At 42.9% G+C, this 25,109-nt stretch overlaps 1 protein-coding gene across 3 annotated transcripts; it reads left to right on the plus strand.

Moving 5' to 3' along the window:
• Nucleotides 1-24,525, plus strand: CCNB2 (cyclin B2). Of its 3 annotated transcripts, none has more exons than XM_044925059.2 (10): nucleotides 1-163; nucleotides 2,028-2,156; nucleotides 2,261-2,374; nucleotides 11,184-11,354; nucleotides 11,652-11,810; nucleotides 13,452-13,688; nucleotides 13,984-14,124; nucleotides 22,682-22,792; nucleotides 22,934-22,988; nucleotides 24,252-24,525. In XM_044925059.2, the coding sequence occupies exons 1-9, from the start codon at nucleotides 140-142 to the stop codon at nucleotides 22,970-22,972; spliced, it is 1,125 nt and encodes a 374-aa protein (XP_044780994.1). In that variant the 5' UTR covers nucleotides 1-139; the 3' UTR covers nucleotides 22,973-22,988; nucleotides 24,252-24,525. The 3 variants fall into 3 exon arrangements, 2 of the variants coding, with proteins under 2 accessions (XP_044780994.1, XP_006049680.1); XR_006542804.2 differs by having other exon boundaries at nucleotides 2-163; nucleotides 22,931-22,988; nucleotides 24,252-24,389; XM_006049618.4 differs by lacking the exon at nucleotides 22,934-22,988 and having other exon boundaries at nucleotides 3-163.
• The last annotated feature ends 584 nt before the right edge of the window (nucleotides 24,526-25,109 follow it).

A 25,109-nucleotide genomic window follows, 5' to 3' on the forward strand; every position in this document is an offset into this window, starting at 1 on the left:
GGAACTAGGCGACTTCTCGAAGATCCCCAGCTTGCGGGCCCGGAGCGCAGTCCTAACTGCGCGGCGGAAGCTAGTGCTCTCTTGTCCAGTCTGCGTCCTTCCCTGGGCGGGGCTGCCACTCTTGCTTGTCCGTTTCCTCATGGCGCTGCTCCGACGCCAGACGGTGAGTGGGCCGGCGACCCTCCGCACGGTCCTGGGCCCGGCCGCGCTGCCTGCTCCACCGACTTTCGCTTCTCTTTCTCCTCGGCTTTGAACTTCGTTCCAAGCTGCGCCGCTTTCCTCTTCCTGCCGTCGGCCTGGGCCCTGGGGCCTGGCCGGCCCTGAGGCCTATCCCCGCCGGCTGACTTCTCCCCGCCTTGCTTCCGCTCTCCCGGTGCTGGCTCCTGGCCTGGCCGTCCCTTCCGCGGGGCGAGGGGAGTGTAGGAAAACGCCTCGGGCCTGGCACTTGTCAAGTGAGTCCCTGAGCGCTGGGCCTAGGACTGGGCAAGGGGTTCCCGAGAGCGCTTTGTTGTTAAGAGAGTTATCTAAATACAGCTTCCTGGGGTTTTCTTCCTCTTTCAGTCCTTGCCAGCTAAGGAATCAGCGGTGGGGAAGGGGAGAAGGACGAAGAAATTCCGCAGGCTGAAAAGTATTTCAAATGTGTAATCAAGCAACAGCTATGGCTGTTTTTCAAATGTTTGCACATTTCCCTTTGTATGAGTTTCCTCTTTATTTCTGCACACGAAGTCTTGCAAGGCTAAGTTAGCCAATGTATGGTCTTGTCCCTTTAAAAAAGTAATTTCCTTTACTCAAATGTAATAGAGAGATTATTTGGAGCCATATGGCAGACTAAAAGAAGGTCCAAATTCATTTATTTCATCTTTGCAAAAAACAAAGTGTTAATGGTGGTGTGGATTTTTTCTGTGGGTTTGAATCGTACCTGGATCTGCTTTTTTCCTTGCTGAAAAGTAGAGGGCCCTGACACACCTGAGCTCCATCCTCCTGGCTGTAGGCTTGTTAAAAGCTGCTGATTCCCCCTTCCAGATGGATTGACCTAGATTACCACTTCAACCCACAGGAAATTTCAAACACTTTTTAAAATTGGCAGTGACTTGAACAGTGTGACTTTTGAGGATCCTAATAAGTTGAATACATTCTGTATTTAACTGTAATCCTTTTGTGAATGTGAGTCAAACTGATAAGTAATTTTTGTCTAAACTACCCATAAAGTGCTTTCATACTCAAATTCCCTTCTATTCAGGTAAGACTTGCATTTTCCCCTGCCCATCTGTCTATTCTGGTAGGTCCATTCAAACCCTCTGTTGGAAAATATGTTAAAATTAGGACCCCGGATTATCAAGAATAGTACATGCTGTTTTTTTCTCCTGAAATGTTTATCACATATAATAAAACAAACTTTTCTATGTAAAACTTTTCTTGTTTTTACTAACAAGTTTTTGTTTCTAAGTGCATTCTAACACATGTTAACAATTTTTATTTCATACAATTCACACTTTCTCTGAATTTGAGATAAAACTATTTTACCCATGAAAACTTTTCTAAATATCCCTAATAAAAGAGAGCTCACATGCTATGGCACCCTCACAGCTAAAAGGCTGTCTTTAAAGATGTTGCCAATCTGAGCACGTATTTGTAGAATCAAAACCTAGTTTAGGTTTTAAACATCTGGCTTTTAAACAGGTTTTTAATATTGTATCTTAATTGCACCTGTTACTCATCTCTGTCCAGGAAGTTTTTTAAATAGATGCCATTCATATACAGGGTCCATATAGGAGATAGCCACTTACCTGTGAAGCTCTTAGTGGGATTAAAAAAAAAGTGAATGAGTGTATTTGCCTAATGTAGAGTGATGTTATAAATAGAAAGTAGCATTTTTAGACTTCCTAAAATTTGCCTTTCCCTCTCGCAGATAGACCTCAGTAGATTCACCATTGCCAAATCAATTCAGAAGCTGAGGATCTGACACCAGCAAAGGATTGTAAATTATCTCAAGTTTCAGTAATTTTTTTCCTTGTTTTTTTTTTTAGGTGTCCACCGATTTAGAGAATAATGACACGGGAGTTAATTCTAAACCTAAAAGTCATGTGACTATCAGGCGGGCAGTTTTAGAAGAAATTGGAAATCGGGTTACAACCCGAGCCATACAAGTAGCTAAGGTAACAACTGTGAGGGCTGCACCTCTGCGTACTAGGTTGACCCTGTAGAGCACTCAGGGCAACACAGGCTGTCTTGCCCTCTTTACATTTCTTTTTCATTTCAGAAAGCCCAGAACACTAAAGTACCTGTTCCACCCACCAAAACAACAAATGTCAATAAGCACCCGAAACCTACTGCTTCTGTGAAACCAGTGCAGATGGATGTGTTGGCTCCAAAGGTAGGAAATTCTGAATTTACAAGCATACTTAACAGAGTAGCCAGTCTGGGGCTATGGTGTAAGGGCACCTTTATCGTCACTGCTGCTTTTGAAGAACATTGATAGCAGGAGCTCTGCTTTAAGACAACAGTGTAGAAAATGAACATCTTTGTAGTAATGGTACCTTAACATAATGTTATGACCTTGAGCAACAAAGTTAAATACCTTAATACCTAAATAAATTTCATGATCTCAGAGGAAAATTTGATAGATTTTATTAAAAATAATTCACTAGAAGAATGAACTTGCCTGCGAAGGGGGTGGAAGCTTGGAATTCTGAGATCTTCACTTATGGAAGAACAGAGCATACTACAGCTGAGTACGCTTGTGCATGCGTGTATACACAGTCACTGCTGCAAATCGTGAACTCTGACTGGAAGCAACAGTTTTTCTTAGAGTCCTTCCTTATTGCACTGAGTTGACATTATCTATTATAAATCTAGCAAATAAAAGAACCCTGGGGCTTCTCTGGTGGCTCAGTGGTGAAGAATCTTCCTGCCAGTGCAGGATGTGGAGGTTTGACCCCTGGGCCAGGAGGATCCCACGTGATGAGGAGCAACTAAACCTGTGTACCAGCAACAAGACAAGCCACCACAATGAGAAGCCTGAGCACCGCAACCTGAGTAGCCCTAACTCCTGCAGCAAGAGAAAAGCCTGCACAACAAAGTCCTAGTGCAGCTGAAAGTAAAGTATAATTTAAAAAAATAACTGTTTCAACAAAACTTGTGTAAATACCTATATATTTGCATATTTATAATTTATTTATTTGGCTGCATTGGGTCTTAGTTGTGGCTTGTGGGATCTTTTGTTGCTGCGTACAGACTCTCTAGTTGTGGCGGCCAGGCTTAGTTCCCCCCTGGCATGTGGGGTCTTAGCTCACCAACCAGGAATTGACCCACATCCCCTGCATTGGCAGGCAGATTCTTAACCACTGGACCACCAGGGAAGCCCTGCATATGCATATTAATCTGGTCTCTTAACAGACTCAACTCATTAAATGTTGGTGCTGGGAGAACTCCGGTAGCTTTTTTTCACACTCCACACATCCTTTACCAAAGAACCACGTCTCAGGTTCAGCACAGCCTCACAACTTTATTGTTTCTGAGCCTACTTTTCAGTTGTCTCTGACAACTCACAGAACTCATTCATCAATCTCCTGTGAAGCTTTTGCTCTAGGACCACTTTTGCGTTGGACAGCTAGCTGATGCCTGGTATCCTTGCATGCAGCAGACACTGGACAGTTTGGCCAGTGCACGGTTGGCTCACAGAACTTAGGTTATTATCTCCACAGGCAAGCGAGATCTTAGAAAGGATTTTATAATAATTCATTTATGTTGGAGACCAAAAGGAAAGCTTTCAAGAAATTCTAAATTAAGGCCCAGACCAATTATTCTTGTCTTATCCTGGTGGCTTTTGGATATGACTAAACTTAGGTGTGCTTCTGAGTAGACACAGGTGAATATTCAAGCTGCTAAGGCATCTGAAGTACATACTTCTGTCTTCTTCTTCTTTAAAATTTATTTTTATTTGTTTTTAACTGGATGATAATTGCTTTGCAACGTGTTGTTGGTTTCTGCTGTACAACAGGTGAATCAGCCATAAGCATACATATATCCCCTCCTTGCACCTCCCTCCCACCTCCCACTCCATCCCACCCCTATAGGTGGTTACAGAGCACAGGGCTGGGCCCCCGTGTCATACGGCAACTTCCCGCTAGCTGTCTCTTTTATGGCAACTTCCCGCTAGCTGTCTCTCTTACGCACGGTGATGTGTATATTTCATGGCTACTCTCTCAGTTTGTCCTGTCCTCTCTGTTCCCCCGCCATGTCCACAAGTCTGTTCTCTACATCTGTGTGTCTGTTCCTGCCTTGCAGATAAGTTCATTGGTACCATTTTTCTAGATCCCATATTTATGCATTAATATGCTATGTTTGTTTTTCTGACTTATTTCACTCTGTATAACAGGCTTTAGGTTTGTCCACCTCAGTTCATCTGACTCAAATTTGTTCCTTTTATGGCTGAGTATATTCCCTTGTATATCAGTACCACAGCTTATTTATCCATTCATCTGTCAATGGACATCTAGGCTATTTTCATGTCCTGTTCATTGTATTAATAAATAGAGCTGCAGTGAACATTGGGGTATACATGTCATTTTGAATTGTGTTTTCCTCAGGGTATACGCCCAGTAGTGGGATTGCCGGATCACACAGTAGTCTTATTTCTAGTTTTTAAAGGAATCTCCATACTGTTCTCCATAGTGCCTATGTCAATTTACATTCCCACCAACAGCGCAAGAGGGATCCCTTTTCTCCACATCCTCTCCAGTATTTATTGTTCGTAGATTTTTTGATGATGGCCATTCTGACTGGTGTGAGATGGTGCCTCATTGTGGTTTTGATTTGTAGTTCTCTAATAATGAGAGATGTTGAGAGCATATTTTCATGTGTTTATTGGTCATCTGTCTGTCTTCTTTGGAGAAATGTCTCCAAAGAAGGTCTTCTGCCACTTTGCTGATTGTGTTGTTTGTTTTTCTGATATGGAGCTGCAGGAGCTGCTTGTATATTTTGGAGATTAACTCTTTGTCATTTGCTTTGTTTGCAATTATTTTTTTCTCATTCTGAGGGTTTTCTTTTCATCTTGTTTATTTCCTTTGCTGTGCAAAAGCTTGTAAGTTAAATTAGGTCCCATTTGTATATTTTTATTTCCATTAGTCTTGGAAGTGGGTCAGAGAGGATCGTGCTGGTGATTTACGTCAGAGTGTACTGCCTATGTCTTCCTGTAAGATTTTTTACATTTTCTGGTCTTACATTTAGGTCTTTAATCTATTTTGTGTTTATCTTTGTGTATGGTGTTGCTGCTAATTCACTTCAGTCATGTCCAACTCTGTGCGACCCCATAGACGGCAGCCCACCAGGCTTCCCCGTCCCTGGGATTCTCAAGGCAGGAACACTGGAGTGGGTTGCCATTTCCTTCTCCAGTGTATGGTGTTAGGAAGTGTTCTAATTTCATTCTTTTACGTGTATCTGTCCAGTTTTCCCAGCACCATGTGTTGAAGGGGCTATCTTTGCTTCATTGTATATTCTTGGCTCCTTTCTCAACAATAAGGTGCCCACAGGTGCGCAGGTTTATCTCTACACTTTCTATCCTGTTCCATTGGTCTGTATTTCTGTTTTTGTACCAATACCATACTGTCTTGATGCCTGTAGCTTTATAGTAGTATACTTCTGTCTTTTTAAACCAGGCTTCCTGGTACTGATTGCCCCTCCTGGGGAGAGTAATGACGATTATCCCTAAAAAGGAAACCTTAAACTGAAGCTGCACATACTTATTAAAACGCACATCTGATTCTAGTCACTCTTGCTCAGTGCCTTCAGGGTATTCACTTCCCTTTGGATAAAATCTAAGCTCCCTAGCCATGTTCTCGCTCACCTTTCCAGTCTGTTTCTGTCACCTCATACACTACGCTCTCCATTCTCAAATCAATGCTTAGTCCCCAGACTTGCCTTTATTTCTTGGCTTCCCCTGGGACTTTGTACTCGTGTGCCTTTGCCTACTCAATGAGTTGTGCGCTCTCTGAAGACCTTACTAGGTTTCTCCCTAGGACCTCAGGTAGCTTTTCTTATTCCTTCTAGTAGTTCTTAAATTCTTTAGTAGATGAGTTATACCTGTATACCTCTTGCTCACCTGGCCCTTCCTCAATTCAAGACCTTTTCTTTAAGAGGGAAGGGCATGATTTGAATTGCTACATATCCTGTGGCTGTTACTGTTTTCTTCTTTTCTAAGACTGGAAACTGTAACCATTGAGTTTTTATGTAAGTTAAATTTGTTTATTATCCTGCCTTCTCTTTCTTTCTATATTTTATTACGTTAATATGTATTCTTACAGCCTAGCAGTCCTAGACTATACTTTGAGAAGTACCTCGTATTCTTTAAAAAAAAAAAAAAGTAATGGTTTATTTATGCTTCATTACTAAATGCTTGTTTTAACTCCATTCAATTTTAATTTGTGTGATTTTTTTTTTTTTAATAATCACCCAGTCATGATAAGAAAATAAAATACTGGGTATCTACTTGCTCAGTCTTTGCTTCCTCCTGTTTTATTCATAGGCTGGAATGTGCTTTCCTGCTTTTTCGTTGTCAAATACTTTCTCAATTTAGAATAAATTAGTTGATCAGAAGAAAACATTACACTTGCTCAAGAGGGCACTGCCAAAGTGAACTATCAGTTCTAGGAATCTCTGAACCTAGGTGTCTAAGTTTCTTACACTCAGTAAATATTTACTGAACCCTACTATATGTCAGGGGGCCTTCCCAGGTCTAGCAGTGGTAAAAAAAAAAAAAAAAAAATCCACCTACCAGGAGGATTTTTCCTCCTGGGTGAACCAGACATGTGGGTTCAATCCCTGGGTTGGGAAGATCCTCTGGAGAAGGAAATGGAAACCCAGTCCAGTATTCTTGCCTGGGAAGTACCATGGACAGAGGAGGCTGGTGGTATAGTCCAGTGGGTGGCAAAGAAACAGACATGACTGAGCAACCATGTCAACAAAAATGTGTCAGGGATGATATAGGTATTTGAGATACTTTAGTGGACAAAATCAGTTTGAATAAATGTAAGGTTATAGAACTTACATTCTGGTAGAAGTAGAAAATAATATGCATAATATATAAATAAAGTCTGTGATATATTGTTGTTCATTCGCTAGGTGGTGCCTGACTCTCTTGATCCCATGAACTGCAGCACACCAGGTTCTTCACTGTCCTTCACACTGTCCTTCACATCTCCTTGACTTTGCTGAAACTCATGTCCATTGAGTCAACAATACCATCCAACCATCTCATCCTCTGTTGCCCCCTTCTCCTCTTGCCTTCAATCTTTCCCAGCATTGGGGTCTTTTCCAATGAGTTGGCTGCGTATCAGGTGGCCAAAGTATTGGAGCTTCAGCTTCAGCATCAATCCTTCAATGAATATTCAGGGTTGATCCTTTAGGATTGACTGGTTTGATCACCTTGTTGTCCAAGGGACTCGCAAGAGTCTTCTCCAGCACCGCAGTTTGAAAGCATTAATTCTTTGGCGCTCAGCCTTCCTTATGGTCCAGCTGCCACATATGTACATGACTATTGGAAAAACCATAGCTTTGACTGTACGGACCTTTGTTGGCAAAGGTTGTTTGCTTTTTAATACACTGTCCAGGTTTGTCATAGCTATTTTTACAAAGAGCAAGTATCATTTAATTTTCTGGCTGCAGTCACTGTCTGCAATGATTTTGGAGCCCAAGAAAATAAAATGTGTCACTGTTTTCACTTTTTTCCATCTCTATTTGCCATGAAGTGATGTTACTAGATGCCATAATCATAGTTTTTTGAATGTTGTGCCAAGTTTTTTGAATGTTTTAAGCCAACTTTTTCACTGTCCTCTTTCACCATGAAGTCTCTTAAAAAAAGAAAAAGTCTCTTTAGTTCCTCTTCGCTTTATGCCATTAGTGTGGTATCATCTGTATATCTGAGATTGTTGATATTTCTTCCCACAGTCTTGATTCCAGCTTGTGCTTCATCCAGCCTGGTATTTCGTATGGTTTACTCTGCTAAATAAGAGTTAAATAAGCAGGGTGACAATATACAGCCTTGATGTATATTGGAACAAATTTGGAACCAGTCTGTTGTTCCATGTCCAGTTCTAACTGTTGCTTCCTGACCTGCATATAGGTTTCTCAGGAGGCAGGTCAGGTGGTCTGGTATTCCCATCTCTTTCAGAATTTTCCATAGTTTGTTGTGATCTACACAGTCAAAGGCTTTAGTTTAGTCAATGAAGCAGAAGTAGATATTTGGAATTCCCTTGCTTTTTTTTGTGATCCAATGGATGTTGGCAGTTTGGTCTCTGGTTCTTCTCTTTTCTAAATTCAGCTTGAACATCTGGAAGTTCTCAATTCACTTATCGTTGAAGCCCAGCATGAAAGATTTTGAGCATTACCTTGCTAGTATGTGAAATAAGTGCAATTGTGCAATAGTTTGAACATTCTTTGGCATTGCTCTTCTTTGAGATTGGAATGAAAACTGACCATTTCCAGTCCTGTGACCACTGCTGAGTTTTCCAAATTTGCTAGCATATTGAGTACAGCATTTTCACAGCATCATCTCTTAGGATTAGAAATAGTTCAGCTAGAATTCCATCACCTCCACTAGCTTTGTTCATAGTGATGCTTCCTAGGGCCCACTTGACTTCCCATTCCAGGATGTCTGGCTCTAGGTGAGTGATCACACCATTGTTGTTATCTGGATCATTAAGACCTTTTTCATACAGTTCTTCTGTGTATTCTTGCCACCTCTTCTTAATATCTTCTGCTTCTGTTAGATCTATACCATTTCTGTCCTTTGTAGTATCCATCTTTGCATGAAATGTTCCCTTGGTATCTCTAATTTTCTTGAAGAGATCTCTAGTCTTTCCCATTCTGTTGTTTTCCTCTGTTTCTTTGCATTGTTCATTTAGGAAGGCTTTCTTATCTCTCCTTGCTATTCTTTGGAACTCTGCATTCAGATGTGTATACCTTTCTTTTCCTCCTTTGCCTTTGTCTTCTCTTCTCTTCTTTTCTCAGCTATTTGTAAGACCGCCTGAGGCAACCACTTTGCCTTCTTGCCATTTCTTTTTCTTGGGGATGGTTTTAATCACCAATCCTGTACAGTGGTACGAATGTTCATCCATAGTTCTTCAGGCACTCTGTCTGTCAGATTTAGTCTCTTGAATCTATTCGTCACTTCCACTGTATAACTATAAGGGATTTGATTTAGGTCATACCTGAATGGCCTAGTAGTTTTCCCTACTTTCTTCAAATTGAGCCTGAATTTTGCAATAAGGAGCTGATGATCTGAGTCACAGTCAGCTCCTGCTCTTGTTTTTGCTGACTGTATAGAGCTTCTCCATCTTCGGGTGCAAAGAATATAATCAATCTGATTTTGGTATTGACCATCAGGTGATGTCCTTGTGTAGAGTTGTCTCTTGTGTTGTTGGAAGAGGGTGTTTGCTATGATCAGTGCATTCTCTTGGCAAAACTGTTAGCTTTTGCCCAGCTTCATTTTGTACTCCAGGGCCAAACTTGTGTGTTACTCCAGATATCTCTTGACTTCCTACTTTTGCATTCCAGTCCCCTGTGATAAAGGACATCTTTTTTGGTGTTAGTTCCAAGAGGTCTTGTAGATCTTCATAAAATAGTTCAGCTTTGGCATTAGTGGTTGGGGCATAGACTTGGATTATTGTGATATTGAATGGTTTGTCTTGGAAATTAACTGACATCATTTTGTTGTTTTTTTTTTTTTCATTTTGTTGTTTTTGAGATTGTATCCAAGTACTGCATTTTGGACTCTTTTGTTGACCATGAGGGCTACTCAATTTCTTCTAAGGGATTCTTTTCCACAGTAGTAGATATAATGGTCATCTGAATTAAATTTGTCCCTTCCCGTCCATTTTAGTTCACTGATTCCTAAAATGTCAATATTCGCTTTTGCCATCTTCTGTTTGACCATATCCAATTTACCTCGAGTCATGGACTGAACATTCCAGGTTCCTATGTAATGTTTTTTTACAGCATCGGACTTTACTTTCACCACCAGACACATCCACAACTGGGCGTTGTTTACCTTTGGCTCAGCCTCTTCATTCTTTTGGAGCTATTTTCTCTGCTCTTCCCCATTAGCATCATGGACACCTGCCGACCTGGAGGGCTCATCTTTCATTGTCATATCTTTTTGCGTTTTCATAGTGTTCATGGGGTTCTCAAGGCAAGAATAGTAGGTGATTTGCCATTCCCTTTTCCAGTGGACCATTTGATCAGGCCCTGACTTGCAGGGACATGCCCTTCAGCCACCCCCTGTAGCGGGATGACATGCCCTGTGCCCTGGTTGTCCCCCTGCTGGTCCTCGTTGAGTGTGTAAACCTTCACTGGCCGCTGAGTGTTGGTCAGCGTGCCATCCGGGGGCCAAGGCAAAGGCCCTGCTGGAGTCACCAGGGAGGGGCTCTAGGGAAGGAACTGATGCTGAAGAACGCCCAGGAGTGGGGTGCACCCCCGCCTCACTGCTGCCATGGGCCACCCTGGGGCCATTACATCACCCAGGAGCGGAGGGCACCCCGGCATCTCCTCTGTGGTATATTAGGAGGTTATAGATTCGTTGGGTAAAACACTAGAGAGAGGAAACGTGTGTGTGTTGGGGGAGGGGGGGACGCTATAGAAACAGATGGTAATTTTAAATAGGGGTAAATCTAATTGAAAAGATAACACTTAAGCAAAACTTGAAGAACATCATGAGGGAATTACCCACGTGGATACAAGGACTGAGCCTTCCGGGAAGAGGGAGCCTGCTTGTGGTGAGGGAGGCCTGACCAGGAGGCTAGTGAGGAGCAAACAGTGGGGAGAGAAGTAAGCGATGGGTTAGCAAGGGAAGAGGGAAGGGCCAGATCATGTAGGGCCCATAAGCCCTACCTGGGCCTACACTGTGAGGACCTGGGTTTTCATTTTGAGTGAAATTAGAGCCTTTTTTTTTTTTTTTTTTTTTTTTTTTGCCTAAAGTACATTTTTAACTGAAGGATGAGACCATTTTTAAACAGAAGAGTTTATCTCCAAACACTTCATCTACTTGAAATATTCACCTCTTACTCTGAAATGTATTTGTTGGGGGTTTATTATTTATAAAAATGCATGTGATGCTTTTAAACCAGTTGACCCTGCATTTGTGATCAAGTCTGCTCCTAAGGTACATGCGCTTTCCCCTGTGGGTGCAGGGTCCTTCTCCCACACCTCAGGACATCTCCATGAAGGAAGAGAACCTCTGCCAAGCTTTTTCTGATGCCTTGCTCTGCAAAATTGAGGATATTGATACCGAGGACTGGGAGAACCCTCAGCTCTGCAGCGACTATGTAAAGGATATCTACCAGTATCTAAGGCAGCTTGAGGTGAGAGGGCCTTTGTGGTTTGGTTGTACAGCAGTGTGGAATCGACCACACAGCTGGGAAGGAAATGAAATTCGCTTTTTTTTTTACTTTAAAAAAATTTATTTTTTATTGAAGGTATAGTTGAATTACAATGTGTTAATTACTGCTGTACAGCAAAATGACTCGGTTATATATACATATATGTTCTTTCTTGTATCCTTTTCCATTATGGTTTATCACAGGACATTGACTACAGCTAAAGCAGGACCTTGTTGTTCACCGAAGTCAGCTTTTTAAACTTTTCAATTCCACCCACAGGTTCTGCAGTCCATAAACCCACATTTCCTGGATGGGAGAGACATAAACGGCCGCATGCGTGCCATCCTGGTGGACTGGCTGGTGCAAGTGCACTCCAAGTTCAGGCTGCTGCAGGAAACGCTGTACATGTGCGTTGCCGTCATGGACCGATATTTACAGGTGAGCCCGCTTTGGGGACTCTGCGCAGAAGAAAAGACCAAAGTCCAGTTTATGAGATGCCAAAGAACTTCAAGTGTTAGGGAAGGCGGTAGTCACACTTCTAGGAATGCTGACCATTGCTTTTAGGTCAGCCTAATGAAAAGTGCCCAGAGGAGATGCTGTCTCACCACAACCATTCATCAGAGGAGACAAACCAGCAGATGGTCTGAAAGTCCATCTGAAGCCCACGGTACCTTTGGAGGCTGGCTCTCCAGGCCCACTTGCACAGCTTCCATAGTTCAGTACTCTTTGGTGTTAAGCTCTCTTACCTGAAAGATGAAGAGTTTAGCTAGAGAACTTAATAGATTCCAGCCAGTCGTAGCACTGAATGACTGTAGAAGAGGGAGGAGACAGTTTTCTTAAAAGGGTTGGAGGGATGTGTGGAGAGTATACTCAAGAGTGTGAGGTCTAAAGAAAGAGGAAGGTAAGAAATGAAGCTGAAAAAAAAAAAAAAGAAATGAAGCTGAGAGGCAGAAGTAATCATCAAAATATCTACCCGTAATGCAAGAACACTGACTGAGAAGAAATGCCAGACCTTGACCTCTAGTGTGTTATCTACCAACTGGTAGTCCTGCAGGTAAGGATTTATTGATTTATTTTTAATTAATTTATTTGGCTGCACCAGGTCTTAGTTGCAGCATGTGGGGTGTGGTTCCCCAACCAAAGGTTGAACCCAGGCCCTCAGCATTGAGAGTTTGGAGTCTTAGCCACTGGATCACCAGGGAAGTCCCAAGGTTTTATTTATTTAAAGTCAACATTTATAATATAGGTGTAGGTCAAGTACAATGCTGCCCAAACAATACAGTAATAACTGTGTTGATAATAATGACCCTGAGAGTCTGAAAAATGCTAAGCAACCATAGAGCCATTGGTTTTCATTGTCCAAAAATCCTCAGTGGTATAGAAAGCATTGTCATATTTTTGGCAGATTTTCAAAACTGAGAGTTAAAGCAAAACACGCAAATTCCTAGTTTAAAAAAAAAAGTCAAGAGAAGCACTTACATTCTAGATTTAGGTTTCCTCTGACACTGAAGCATCTCTGGAAGGGTCTTCAGGCTGAATAATAAGTGTACTTTTGGTGAGGCTTAAAGGAACGCTTGAGGCCCCCCTTCCTTGGCCCTCCTCACCTGTTAAACTCCTGCTTTTTCGGTTGGCCTCATCGTGACTCAGACCATGCTGAGTGCCACACTGGGGCTTCCCCAGACACTCAAGCCAGGACGATGCGAGCAGAGCACTGCTTGGGAGCTTGGTCATCAGGCTAATTCTTCCCTGTCAGCAATTGACCCATCTTGGGCTGGTGTCTGCATCTCTTCTCAGGCCATCTAATTGTGAGGGAAAAAATATGTACTGCCCAGGATTTTTGTGAGGATTCAATGAGGTGATTGAGTCTCAGCCCTGTGCCTGGCACAGAGCGAGCACTCCATGACAGGCAGGTGCCGTGGGCTGTGGTGGTGGCTGGTCAGTGCTGCGGTTCCTGGGCCTTAAGAGAGGTGTGAGCAGGGCTGATGTGGGCTTCTCCAGGATTTGGTTTGCTCTCACTTTCCTCCACCCAGAACCCTCGTTCTTCTTGGTTAAGACTTCTGACACATTGTTCTTCTTTAGGTTCAGCCAGTCTCTCGTAAGAAGCTTCAGCTGGTTGGCATTACGGCACTGCTCTTGGCTTCCAAGTATGAGGAAATGTTTTCTCCAAACATCGAAGACTTTGTTTACATCACTGACAATGCTTATACCAGTTCTCAAATTCGAGAAATGGAAACTCTGATTTTGAAGGAACTGAAATTTGAGCTGGGTCGACCGTTGCCGCTACATTTCTTAAGGCGGGCATCGAAAGCTGGGGAGGTAAGTGCCTCCAGTTCTCTAGGAGACTTTATTTTGCTGTTTGTTGTCTCATCCCAGAAATGATCCAATGAAAGGAAAGCTTATGAGTTGATGGGAAGCATTTCTTAGACAAGTCCTAATACTTGTCAGTTCTTAAAAGACTTTATGTTCTGTGTTTGTAATATGCTGGGGAACAGATCAGTGCCTGGGAAGGAAAAGAGAGTTCAGTGGCTTTGAGTTCCTAGGTCTCAGCCAGAATTTTTCAGGAGAGTAATAACAGCCATGCTTCTTTCCATCTCTGGCTGTTTTTTCATAGGTCGATGTTGAACAGCACACTTTAGCCAAATACTTGATGGAGCTGACTCTCGTTGACTATGATATGGTGCACTATCACCCTTCCAAGGTGGCGGCAGCTGCTTCCTGCCTGTCCCAGAAGGTTCTAGGCCAAGGAAAATGGGTGAGTATTGAGTTTAAGAAGAAATGTACTAGCTATATTTTAGGGCCTCTTGATATGAAATGTATTAGCATTTTCACAGTGCTGTACTTGAAATAGCTGTTAAAAGTCCACAGGCCAAAAAGAGCCTCTGGAATGACGCAGGTGGAGACTGGGGGACTATGCCGTGGTATATTACACATGTGTGTTACAGCATCGTCAAGAGTGAGCAAGGCCACTAGAACTGATACAATAAGATTTCTGGGTTATTTTGTTAAGTGAAACAAGCAAGTTGTCAAGCGCATAAGACAAAATAGGGCCAAGACCTGACCTTGTTTAGAAGGGTAAAGATGAATTGAGCCACTTTCAGGTTCATTCAAGTAGTCAAAGATGTCAGCTGCTCCCTGGGTTCTTGTTTCGAACATCAAAAAGGATAGCAGTGAAACATAGGGGGCTGTTGCCTGCAGTCAGAGGAGCGCTTTGGTGGATGAGCCCACTCTTGACCACCACTAAACAGTTTTATTTATTTATATATTTTTTTAAAAAGCACTTATTTATTTGGCTATACCAGGTCTTAGTTGCAGCATGTGGGATCTCATTCCCTGATGAGAGATCCCCTGCATTGGGAGCACAGAGTCTTAGCTGCTGGACCACCAGGTTCCTATTAAGCAGTTTTAGAGTCCACAAACAGCAGAGCAAACACATTGGCTGAACCCAGGAGGCGATAAGACCCCAGCTTATCACAAGATCACAAAGCCAAGGCAGATCCATGTGGTTCCAATCTTTGTCTGCATGGCCGTGATGGATACATGCAAGGTTGCCAGGGCACCATGGTGAACCTGTTCCTCTTCACAGTCGGTAGAGTTTACATTTTACATAAGAAAGAATGTAAATAAGAGAGAGGGGATATGTATGTGTGCGATGTATTTGCTCATTTTTCAAAAAACATATAAATGGAAATGAATGAAGATGGATACCTCTGGGTGTGGGTATGGGGAAGCAGGACTCCTGGTTATAATTTTTTATTAGCTTGTATACAACATAATGTAACTTTTTTGACTTTTGAACAATATTGGCATTCTATGCAAATCCTGAACTGGAATTAAGCAAAAAAATGTTACTATATATTCAGAGTGGCAACAGAGAGAAGAATTAATTCTGGTAGCTTTTGAACACAGCATTCTGACTGTGCATCTATAGTGGGATGTGAAGGTCAATAAAACGAACAAAAAAGGTCACATATTTAAAGCTTACTTGGGAGGTTCACTAATCTGTTAATAGGAGTTAGTAGTCTGTTAGAATTCTGAAAGTATGTTGTGGGATAAAGCAAATAAGAGTAGGCCTTCCTTGGTGGCTCAGACAGTGAAGAGTCTGCCTGCAATGTGGAGACCCAGGTTCGATCTCTGGGTCGGTAAGATCTCTGGAGAAGGGAATGGCAACCCACTCCAGTATTCTTGCCTGGAGAATTCGACAGAGGAGACCATCTATGGGATTGCGTAGAGTTTGACGTGACTGAGCAAATAAACATTCATGTTATTAAGGATGAAAACCCTCACTGTAAGAAGATAAAATATTGTTAACAAACAAAAGGAAAACCCTGTAATATTAATTCTGTTTTAGAAACATCAATAAATTCATAATGAAAGGACCAGAAAGAGTGATAACCCAGTAGCAATGAAGATGCCTAGTGCTCACATCTTGGATACTCAAGGCATGACCCACTAGGAACTAGGGCTCCTTTGAGAAATATCTGATTTCAGAACTATGGCGGGGGAAGTACACGGTGAGCCTAGAGCAGTTTATAACAGGTAGCAAGCAAATTCTCAAACATCAATGGGGTTACATCAAAAGAGGACATAGAAACTGGCTTGAAAGGGTTCCTTCTGACTACAGTTGAGCATTAAAAAGAATTATGGTCCAATAGATTATAATGCATTAAAAAATGCATGAGTCCATAATGATAAAAAAGGAAGGAAGGAAGATGAGGAAGGGAGGGAGGGAGTTAAAAAAAAAATTCAGTAGAAAGCCAGCTAATTAGAAATAATGGTAGAGATAGAAACCCACCATTTTTAAACCCCCAGTGATAATTGATTCCAGCAAGGATCATCAATTGATGCTTATAAGCATTAGGTAAAATAATTTTGGAGAACAAGATTCATATTGTTCTCCAAATATCACCCCTCAGTTGCATAGTGATTCTGAAGAAAACCTGTATCTTTGACAACCTGACTTGACCTCCTTCTCATGCAGTAGGAAGTATGCATTTTCCCCTATAGAGAATTCATGTCCAAAATGTTGGATTTGAATCTAGCCATCAGGAAATGGACAAATCCAGAATGTGGGACATTCTCAAACCAGCTGGCCTGGATCCTTCAAAAAAGTCAGTGTCATTTAAAGCCAAGAAAATGGGAGTTTGAAATTAAACACCAAAGACAACAACAACCAAATGGACTGTGTGTACCTTATTGGACCCTGGATATATATTAAAAAAAAAAAATCTGTAAAAGATATTTTTGCAGCAATTGGAGAGATTTGAATATTGACTGTATAATAGATGATACTATGGAACTGTTGATGTTTCTTATGTGATAAAGTTATTGTGGCTAGGGAGGAAAATATCAATACTTTTTAGGAGATACTTGTGAAACATTTAGAAGCGATGTGTCATGGTATCTGCAACTCGCTTCCTTTTCCATAATTTATTTTCGTTTATTTTTGGCTATGCTGGGTCTTGCTGCTCATGCAGGCTTTCTCTCGTGGTGGTGAGGGGGCTACTCTATGGTTGTGCTGTGTAGGCTCCTTGTTGCAGTTCTAGGGTGCACATATTGCAGTAGTTTCGACTTGTGGGCTCTAGAGCGCAAGCTCAATAGTTGTGGCACACGGGCTTATTTGCAGCACAGCATGTGGAATCTTCCTGGAACCAGGGATCGAACCTATATCCCTTGTATTGGCAGGTGGCCTCATAACCCCTGAACCACCAGGGAAGTCCTACAACTCACTTTCAAATGGTTCAGCCATATGATGGCTTCACATATCACATACAACTTTTGCTGAGCCATGTGGAAGTGAGTTGCAGATGCTATGAGTGAGTGGCAGGGGAGGAGAAGAGGAGGAGAGAAAGTGGTGAAATAGTAAGAACTGATGAATCTGCACAAAGAATATACAGATACTCATTATTTTATTCTTTCAGTTTTTCTATAGATTTGAGATTATTTGACATAAAAATAGGAGGCAAGGATGGGGAGGTGGGAGGGAGGTTTAATAGAGGGGCATATATGACATGAGTTTGAGCAAACTCCAGGAGATGGTGAAGAACATGGAAGCCTGGCGTGCTGCAGTCCATGGGGTCGCAGAGTCGGACATGACTGAGCGACTGAACAACAACAACAATGGTTTATTAATGCTGTTGTGTCGCAGAAACCAACAAAACATTGCAAAGCAATTTTCCTCCAATTAAAAAAAAATAAAAACACACACGCACAAAATTGGAGACAAAAAAGTCACTGGTCCACGGAGGGCACGTGATCTTGGTACCAGTGGCCCATTTTAGTCAATTAGAGCTGCTTCCTTGGCTCTAAACCTAGCAAATGTAGGCCTCCCTGTTTACTGGCAGTTAATATAAAAATGCCAGTAGCTGTGTGTTACATCAGATTCACTCTTGCTTACTTCTTTTTTCCTTTAAACTATTTTAGGATTAAGGTTATATTGTGGTTTATTTTCCCAATTATATTGTGCATATGAAAGTGGTGTGTTTTAGCTTTTAGAATTTTATCACAAACTGAAATCATCAGGTTACATATCTTCATGCAAAATAAGTCTTACTATCAGTCAACAGCTGTCTTTTTTTTCTTAAATTTTGTTCTCTGGGAGGCTGGGTGTACATGCTTCTGAGTGCTGCGGCTTTTCTCGTTCTTAACTATGAGGGCCCAACAAGAGAGGCCTGTGTGTTGTGTGCTCAAGTTCCTTCAGTCGTGCCCGACTCTTTTGCAACCCTATGGGCTTTAGCCCGCCAGTCTCCTCTGTCCATGAGATTCTCCAGGCAAGAATACTGCGGTGGGTTGCCATGCCCCCCTCCAGGGGATCGTGGCCATGCCTCCCTGACCCAGGGATCAAACTTGCTTCTCTTGTGTCTCCTGCATTGGCAGGTGTTCTTTACCACTGATGCCACCTGGGAAGTCATAATTCTTTTGGGTTTCATAGCTTAGATTGCTGCTTATGGCCCAGTTTATTTCTTTTTTTTTTTTTTTTTTAATTTATTTATTTTTGGCTGTGCTAGGTCTTCCTTGTTGAGCGCGGGTTTTCTCTGGTTGCGGCAAGCAGGGCTACTGTAGTCACTGTGCATGGGCTTCTTACTGCAGTGCTTTTCTGGTTATAATGCGTGGGCTTAGTTGCCCCATGGCATGTGAAATCTTCCTGGACCAGGGATTGAACCCATGTTCCCTGCATTAGCAGGTGAATTCCTTTTTTTTTTTTTTAATTGAAGGATAATTGCTTTACAGTGTTGTCTTGGTTTCTGCCATACATCAACATGAATCAGCCATAGGTATACCTATGTCCCCTCCCTCTTGAACCTCCCTTCCACCTCCCACCCCATCACACCCCTCTAGGTTGTCACAGAGCCCTGGTTTGAGTTCCCTGGGTCATAAAGCAAATTCCTACTGGCTATCTGTTTTACATATGGCAGTGTGTATGTTTCCATGCTACTCTCTCTGCATTTGTCCTGCCTTTTCCTTCCCCCTCCCCCTGTGTCCATAAGTCTGTTCTGTATGTCTGCATCTCTATCACTGCCCTGCAGATAGGTTCATCAGTACCATCTGTCTAGATTCCATATGCATGTGTAAATATATGATATTTTGTTTTTCTCTTTTTGACTTACTTCACTGTGTATGATAGGCTCTGGGTTCATCCACCTCATTAGCACTGACTCAAATGCTTTCCTGTTTATGGCTGAGTAGTTTTCCATTGTACATATGTACCACAGCTTCTTTATCCAGTCATCTGTTGGTGGACATCTAGTTTGCTTGTCCTAGCTATTGTAAATAGTGGTAGCAGGTGGATTCTCTTTTTTAAAAAAATTAATTAATTTAATTGGAGGCTAATAACTTTACAATATTGTGGTTTTTGCCATACATCGACATGAATCAGCCACAGGTGTACATGCATCCCCTGTCCTGAACCCCCTTCCCGCCTCCCTCCCCACCCCATCTTTCTGGGTTGTCCTGGCTTTCAGTGCCTTGCTTTATGCATCGAGCTTGCACTGGTCATCTATTTTGACTATGCCGAAGCCTTTGACTGTGTGGATCACAATTCAGTTCCGTTAAGTTCAGTCGCTCAGTCATGTCCAACTCTTTGCGACCCCATGAATTGCAGCACACCAGGCCTCCCTGTCCATCACCAACTCCCAGAGTTCACCCAAACTCACGTCCATCGAGTCAGTGATGCCATCCAGCTGTCTCATCCTCTGTTGTCCCCTTCTCCTCCTGCCCCCAATCCCTCCCAGCATCAGAGTCTTTTCCAATGAGTCAACCCTTCGCATGAGGTGGCCAAAGTACTGGAGTTTCAGCTTTAGCATCATTCCTTCCAAAGAACACCCAGGACTGATCTCCTTTAGAATGGACTGGTTGGATCTCCTTGCAATCCAAGGGACTCGCAAGAGTCTTCTCCAACACCACAGTTCAAAAGCATCAATTCTTCGGCGCTCAGCTTTCTTCACAGTGCAACTTTCACATCCATACATGACCACTGGAAAAACCATAGCCTTGACTACACGGACCTTTGTTGGCAAAGTAATGTCTCTGCTTTTACAATAAACTGTGGAAAATTCTGAAAGAGATGGGAATACCAGACCACCTGACCCACCTCTTGAGAAACCTATGTGCAGGTCAGGAAGCAACAGTTAGAACTAGACATGGGACAACAGACTGGTTCCAAATAGGAAAAGGAGTACGTCAAGGCTGTATATTATCACCCTGCTTATTTAATTTATATGCAGAGTACATCATGAGAAACACTGGGCTGGAAGAAGCACAAGCTGGAATCAAGATTGCTGGGAGAAAATCAATAACCTTAGATATGCAGATGACACCACCCTTGTGGCAGAAAGTGAAGAGGAACTAAAAAGCCTCTTGATGAAAGTGAAAGAGGAGAGTGAAAAAGTTGGCTTAAAGCTCAACTCTTAGAAAACAAAGATCATGGCATCTGGTCCCATCACTTCATGGGAAATAGATGGGGAAACAGTGGAAACAGAGTCAGACTTTATTTTTTGGGGCTCCAAAATCCCTGCAGATGGTGATTGCAGCCATGAAATTAAAAGACACTTACTCCTTGGAAGGAAAGTTATGACCAACCTAGACAGCATATTGAAAAGCAGAGACATTACTTTGCCAGCAAAGGTCCGTCTAGTCAAGGCTATGGTTTTTCCAGTGGTCATGTATGGATGTGAAAGTTGCACTGTGAAGAAAGCTGAGCGCCAAAGAATTGATGGTTTTGAACTGTGGTGTTGGAGAAGACTTGAGAATCCCTTGGACTGCAAGGAGATCCAGTCCATTCTAAAGGAGGTCAGTCCTGGGTGTTCTTTGGAAGGAATGATGCTAAAGCTGAAACTCAAATACTTTGGCCACCTCATGTGGAGAGTTGACTCATTGGAAAAGACCCTGATGCTGGGAGGGATTGGGGGCAGGAGGAGAAGGGGATGACAGAGGATGAGATGGCTGGATGGCATCACTGACTCAATGGATATGAGTTTGGGTGAACTCCGGGAGCTGGTGATGGACAGGGAGGCCTGGTGTGCTGCAATTCATGGGGTCGCAAAGAGTTGGACATGACTGAGCGACTGAACTGATCTGAACCGAATATACATGTTTCAATGCTATTCTCTCAAATCATCCCACCCTCACCTTCTCCCACATAGTCCAAAAGTCCGTTCTTTACATCTGTGTCTCTTTTGCTGTCTTGCATGTAGGGTCATCATTACCATCTTTCTAAATTCCATATATATGTGTTAATATACTGTATTGGTGTTTCTCTTTCTGACTTCACTCTGTATAATAAGCTCCAGTTTCATCCATCTCATTAGAACTGACTCAAATGCATTCTTTTTTATAGCCGAGTAATATTCCATTGTGTATATGTACCACAACTTCCTTATCCATTCGTCTGCCAATGGACATCTAGGTTGCTTCCATATCCTAGCTATTGTAAACAGTGCTGCGATGAACACTGGGGCACATGTGTCTCTTTCAATTCTGGTTTCCTCGGTGTGTATGCCCAGCAGTGGGATTGCTGTGTCGTATGGCAATTCTATTTCCAGTTTTTTAAGGAATCTCCAGACTATTCTCCATAGTGGCTGTACCAGTTTGCATTCCTACCAACAGTGTGAGAGGGTTCCCTTTTCTCCAGCACTCTCTCCAGCATTTATTGCTTGTAGACTTTTGGATAGCAGCCATTCTGACTGGCATGAGATGGTACCTCATTGTGGTTTTGATTTGCATTTCTCTGTGAATGAGGGATGTTGAGCATCTTTTCATGTGCTTATTAGTCATCTGTATGTTTTCTTTAGAGAAATATCTATTTAGTTCTTTGGCCCACTTTTTGATTGGGGTCGTTTATTTTTCTGGTATTGAGCTGCATGAGCTACTTGTATATTTTGGAGATTAATTCTTTGTCAGTTGTTTTGTTTGCTATTATTTTCTCCTATTCTGAAGGCTGCCTTTTCACCTTGATTATAGTTTCCTTCGTTGTGCAAAAGCTTTTAAGTTTAATTAGGTCCCATTTGTTTATTTTTGTTTTATTTCCATTACTCTGATAGGTGGGTCATAGAGGATCTTGCTGTGATTTATGTCAGAGAGTGTTCTGCCAATGTTTTCTTCTAAGAGTTTTATAGTTTATGGTCTTACATTTACATTTTTAATCCATTTTGGTTTCTTTTTGTGTATGGTGTTTAGAAAGTGTTCTAGTTTCATTCTTTCACAGGTGGTTGACCAGTTTTCCCAGCACCATTTGTTAAAGAGATTGTCTTTTCTCCACTGTATATTTTTGTAGCAGGTGGGTTCTTAACCACTGAGCCACCAGGGAAGTCCCCCAGTTTATTTCCTAGTCCTGAACCTTTTCCCCTGACTGCCAGGATGGATATCTGGGCTTTCAACTCCCCACTGGACGCTGCCACGCTGGGCTGTTAAGCGGGGACTGAGGCATGCCCTCAATGTCAGCCCTTTCTGGGCTGTTTATACTGTGTCCCTCTTTCCTTCCCCTTTCAGTGTGGTGACAGAGGCAAGCCTGAAAGCTTTGTTAGTTGAACTAACCTACTTACCTGTGCAACCTTCTTTAAAATGTAATTATTTGGGATCTTCGCCATTTGATTGAGCTGAGAGTTTTTGTAGTGTCTCACTTAGTCCAGCTCAGAGCCAGAGCCATCCTGTGTTTCCTGGCAGCTTTGCTGATACTGCGATAGTGGTTGAGGCTGAGTTTCCAGCAGGGAAGGGTATTTTTATAGCTTTTACATCACTAATGTCAGCATATGTAAGATGTGCTCTCCTAAGGGAGAGGGGATTTCATCTCGCGGCTGCTTTGCGTTGTGTTCCAGAACTTAAAGCAGCAGTATTACACCGGCTACACAGAGAGCGAGGTGCTGGAGGTCATGCGGCACATGGCCAAAAACGTCGTGCGTGTCAACGAGAACATGACCAAGTTCACCGTGAGTACTCTTCCCGCACCTGGTCAGACTAGGTTACGGGTTCAGGGTATGAGAGGACGGGTGTGTATGTGTTTGCATCTTCATGTAAATACTTTGGCATGTGTGTGAGTCTGTTTCACACATGTTATCTTTCTCTAGTAGACCAGGGGCTGGAGCATACAGATAAACCCTGAGAGCTGACGGCCTTTACAACAAGGTAGACGGGCTCCCTGTGTCCAGCCCCAGGCAGCTGTCCAGTGCATTACCCATGTTCCACCCAACTTTCTGGGGAGGGCGCACCACGAGCAGGGAATGCCGAGCTGCATGTAAGGGCCCGGCTTGAGTGGCCCTGTGGAAGGCTTGGGTATTCGGGTGGCCTCACGCAGGGCCTTTGTCCAGCATCTTTTAGGACAGTGACTGAGAGGGACTGCCCAGGTGCCACTAGTGCTAAAGAAGCCACCTGCCATGTGGGAGACATAAGTGACGTGGTTCAGTCCCTGGGTGGGGAAGAGCCTCTGTTCCTGCCTAGAGAACCCCATGGACAGAGGAGCCTAGTGGACTCCATAGGGTCGCAAAGAGCTGGACACAGCCGAGCAACTAACACTACAGTACACCTGCACAGCAAGCGTGGTGGAGGCGGCGAGGCAAGCGGCCCATGCAGGAAGAGTCCTGGCGGCCGGCGTCTGTCTCTTTATGGCCCACCTGAGAGGAGAAACCAGGGGAGACAGGGTGGTGTCCTGTGCCTGTGTGATGCTGAATATCAGGGCTCACCCAGGGTCTGGTGGCAAGAGCAAGACATCTATACCAAGTGTGCTCACGGTCTGGCGTGCGTCCTCCCTTGTAGCTTCAACATGACTTAGCACACCAGGGAAGCAGTGTGTTTCGATCCTGAGAGTGTCCTCTGGGACCTGAGCACCAGTTACCGCTCATCTTTATGGCCAGTTACTGCTCCAGTGCTGGTGAATTTGTTATGTCCCAATGGCACTAGGTATGATCAACAGCTTCTATCTCCGACGCTCGTGAGAGAAAGCCTGCTCTCTGGACCTTGAAACCGTTTGTTCCCCATCACCTGTGCTACCAGCTGGGTTTTATCCATTCCTAGGCATGGCGGGAAATTGCCCTAGAGCAGTGTTCATCAACCTTTTCAGCACCAGGGACCAGTTTCATAGAAGACAATTTTTCCATGGATGGGATGGGGGGTATAATTTCGAGATGACTAAAACACAATTACATTCATTGTGCACTTTATTTCTATTATTTTTACATCAGCTCCACCTCAGGTCATCAGGCATTAGATCCCAGAGGCTGGGGACCCCTGCCTAGTGCACTTGTGATCTTTACTGGTTTGGCATCATCATACCCTTTGGAGATTGTGGATCTGGCCCTTTGACACTTGTAAATTAGACTAGGAATAAGGTGTAAGGTTGGGGGCGTCGTGGGGGGCTCCTGATGTGTGCTTAATCGCTGATGACTTCTGCAGGCCATCAAGAATAAGTATGCAAGCAGCAAACTCCTGAAGATCAGCACGATTCCTCAGTTGAACTCAAAAGCCATCCAGGAGCTTGCCTCACCTCTGCTGGGACGGTCCTAGGCTCCAGGGCCCTGGGGAAGAGTGTGTCATTTGTGCACTTTGTCTTGCTGATCTGGAATTCCTGAGTTTGTATATAGTCCTCTGGTCTATCTCATGAAACCTCTTAGACCAGTTTTCTAAATGTATATTGAGGAAAAATAAAGCTATCAATTTTCTTAAGGTATCCTGTGTGTTTGTGTTTGGGTATTCTATACTGAAGAAGTCAATAGAAGCCTTGCTATGACTAATTTCTTTTTGAGCTGTTATGATTGTATGTAGACGTGGGGAAGATTTAAACAATTTTCTCAGAGAAAACTAGAACTTTGCTTCAGTGAATACTCAACTATTCCTAAACTGTGAATATAAGAGTATTGGTTCATCATAGAAAATTTAAAATGGGAGAATAACCATGACATTCTCTTTCAAGATCATACTTATCTATCCTCTAATTCCTGTACAGGAGCACCTGGCCCACTAGGGCGATGGCTTCCAGAAGTAACCCTCTTAATGTGTTTCACTCGAAGGCACGGGTTGAGACCAGGAATAGTAGTGCCAAGGGGCCACAGCTGGCAAAAGGAAGCAGGCCTGTGACGTCCTGTTAAAGGTGAAACTTAGGATGCTTTTTTGTTTGTTCTAACTACTTTATGGTTTACTTTTCTTCCCTTTGGTGGGCATTTGATTACATTTAATACTGTTTTCTAAGAGGGGGTACATTCTCAGTCTCCAACCACTAACCTGAAAAAGAAAAAAGTCTCTCACAGCAGCAGC

Source organism: Bubalus bubalis, chromosome 11 (genome assembly GCF_019923935.1).
Source record: "Bubalus bubalis isolate 160015118507 breed Murrah chromosome 11, NDDB_SH_1, whole genome shotgun sequence".
Lineage (NCBI taxonomy): Eukaryota > Metazoa > Chordata > Mammalia > Artiodactyla > Bovidae > Bubalus > Bubalus bubalis.

What these genes read in the sequence shown, in the direction of transcription:
- CCNB2 (XM_006049618.4), top strand. Translation starts at nt 140, where the DNA reads ATGGCGCTGCTCCGACGCCAGACG. An exon ending in CGCTGCTCCGACGCCAGACG is followed by an intron (nt 164 to 2,027) that starts GTGAGTGGGCCG and finishes TTTTTTTTTTAG; the next exon opens with GTGTCCACCGATTTAGAGAA. An exon ending in TTCTAGGCCAAGGAAAATGG is followed by an intron (nt 14,125 to 22,681) that starts GTGAGTATTGAG and finishes GTTGTGTTCCAG; the next exon opens with AACTTAAAGCAGCAGTATTA.